We start from the raw sequence: 1,353 nt of genomic DNA on the forward strand, positions 1-1,353 counted from the left end.
AAAAAAAAAAAAAAAAAAAAAAAAAAAAAAAAAAAAAAAAGATTCTGCAGTCAGGTGGATTCTTTTTACCAGTTACTAATTGTGTGACCATCGAAAACTATTACGTTTCTGACCCACGCTTTGAGCTATAGACAGTGGTAGTCATGCCTTTCTGTAGGGGTGTTTCAGGTTTGAAGCGAGGTCATCTAAGTAGTACTTAGCACAGTATTTGAGGCTTAGTGGGTGCTCAGAAAAAACTTGCGCTGGAGAGGGTGCTCTGTTAACATTCCCATTCATGGTTCGTCTTGCCCTCCTCTCAGAAGCTGGTGAGGTGGAGGGAGGTCTGCCTCGTGCATAGAGGGAACGGGGAGCAGAGAAGATTTGTGGCATACATTGACACTGCTACTTGACGCAGATGTCTGAGTGTGCTACATCGGCGTCTCAGGGAGCCTCTGGCTTAGGTCACTTATTCCAAGCTTGCCATAAAAGGAGCTCTTAGGGTAAACTTAACATTTCCTCTTTCTCCAGGCAAACACAGAACAGCCCAAACTCAGTAGAGATGAGCAGCGGAATCGAGGCGCCCTCTTACAAGACATTTGCAAAGGGACCAAACTGAAGAAGGTGACCAACGTTAATGATCGGAGTGCTCCTGTCATTGAGAGTGAGTCTGAGCTTTTTTTCCTAGGGTAGAGTCGGGATCCAGTCTTGGAAGACATCTCTGGACTATCAAGTTTATTGTAGTCTCTCCAGTGGGAAAATGGTGTCTTAGATATCTTGACTTTCCTTCTGGCTGCAGAGTTGAATAGCACGGAAGGTCTTCCTAACTCCTCTTAGAGTTAAAAGCCCTCCTCTGCTACACTAGTGTCTGTCAGGGCACATCCTTGGCTGCTCCTCAGGAGACCACTGCATTCCTGGGTGCTCTTTGGCTGAAACCAGGGGTGGTTTTCTGATTGCTATACATGTCCATTCTTGTAGGCTCGGGAGAGTTTGCTCACACTTCCTCCCCTGAGCCACTAGCTGTTCAGGAAAGAGCCCAGGGAACTCCGCTGAGCATATCTTTAATTGAGTTGTTTTCCTTCACCTTAAAGCAGCTCCTCTCCTCTGTCTCTTCGTCCTTTCAGTTTGCTTGTTTGTTTTAATCCTCTTGTGGAGGTGTGCCGCTGCAAGGCCTGTGTGTTCTTGGGTTTGTCTGTGTGTTTGGTGGTGCTGTGCAGTGCTGCTATTTGACTGCTTCTTTTTTTTTTTCGAGACAGGGTTTCTCTGTATAGCCCTGGCTGTCCTGGTACTCACTTTGTAGACCAGGCTGGCCTCGAACTCAGAAATCCGCCTGCCTCTGCCTCCCGAGTGCTGGGATTAAAGGCGTGCGCCACCACG

At 47.3% G+C, this 1,353-nt stretch overlaps 1 protein-coding gene across 2 annotated transcripts in view; it reads left to right on the plus strand.

Moving 5' to 3' along the window:
• Wipf2 (WAS/WASL interacting protein family member 2) overlaps positions 1-1,353 on the plus strand; it is a 41,953-nt gene that overhangs the window by 26,899 nt on the left and 13,701 nt on the right. For both annotated transcript variants that reach the window (XM_029483900.1, XM_021177685.2), the window contains exon 3: positions 508-640. In XM_029483900.1, the coding sequence (XP_029339760.1) occupies positions 508-640 (133 nt within the window). The remainder of the gene's footprint in view (positions 1-507; positions 641-1,353) is intronic.

Source organism: Mus caroli, chromosome 11 (genome assembly GCF_900094665.2).
Source record: "Mus caroli chromosome 11, CAROLI_EIJ_v1.1, whole genome shotgun sequence".
In the NCBI taxonomy this organism is placed as follows: domain Eukaryota; kingdom Metazoa; phylum Chordata; class Mammalia; order Rodentia; family Muridae; genus Mus; species Mus caroli.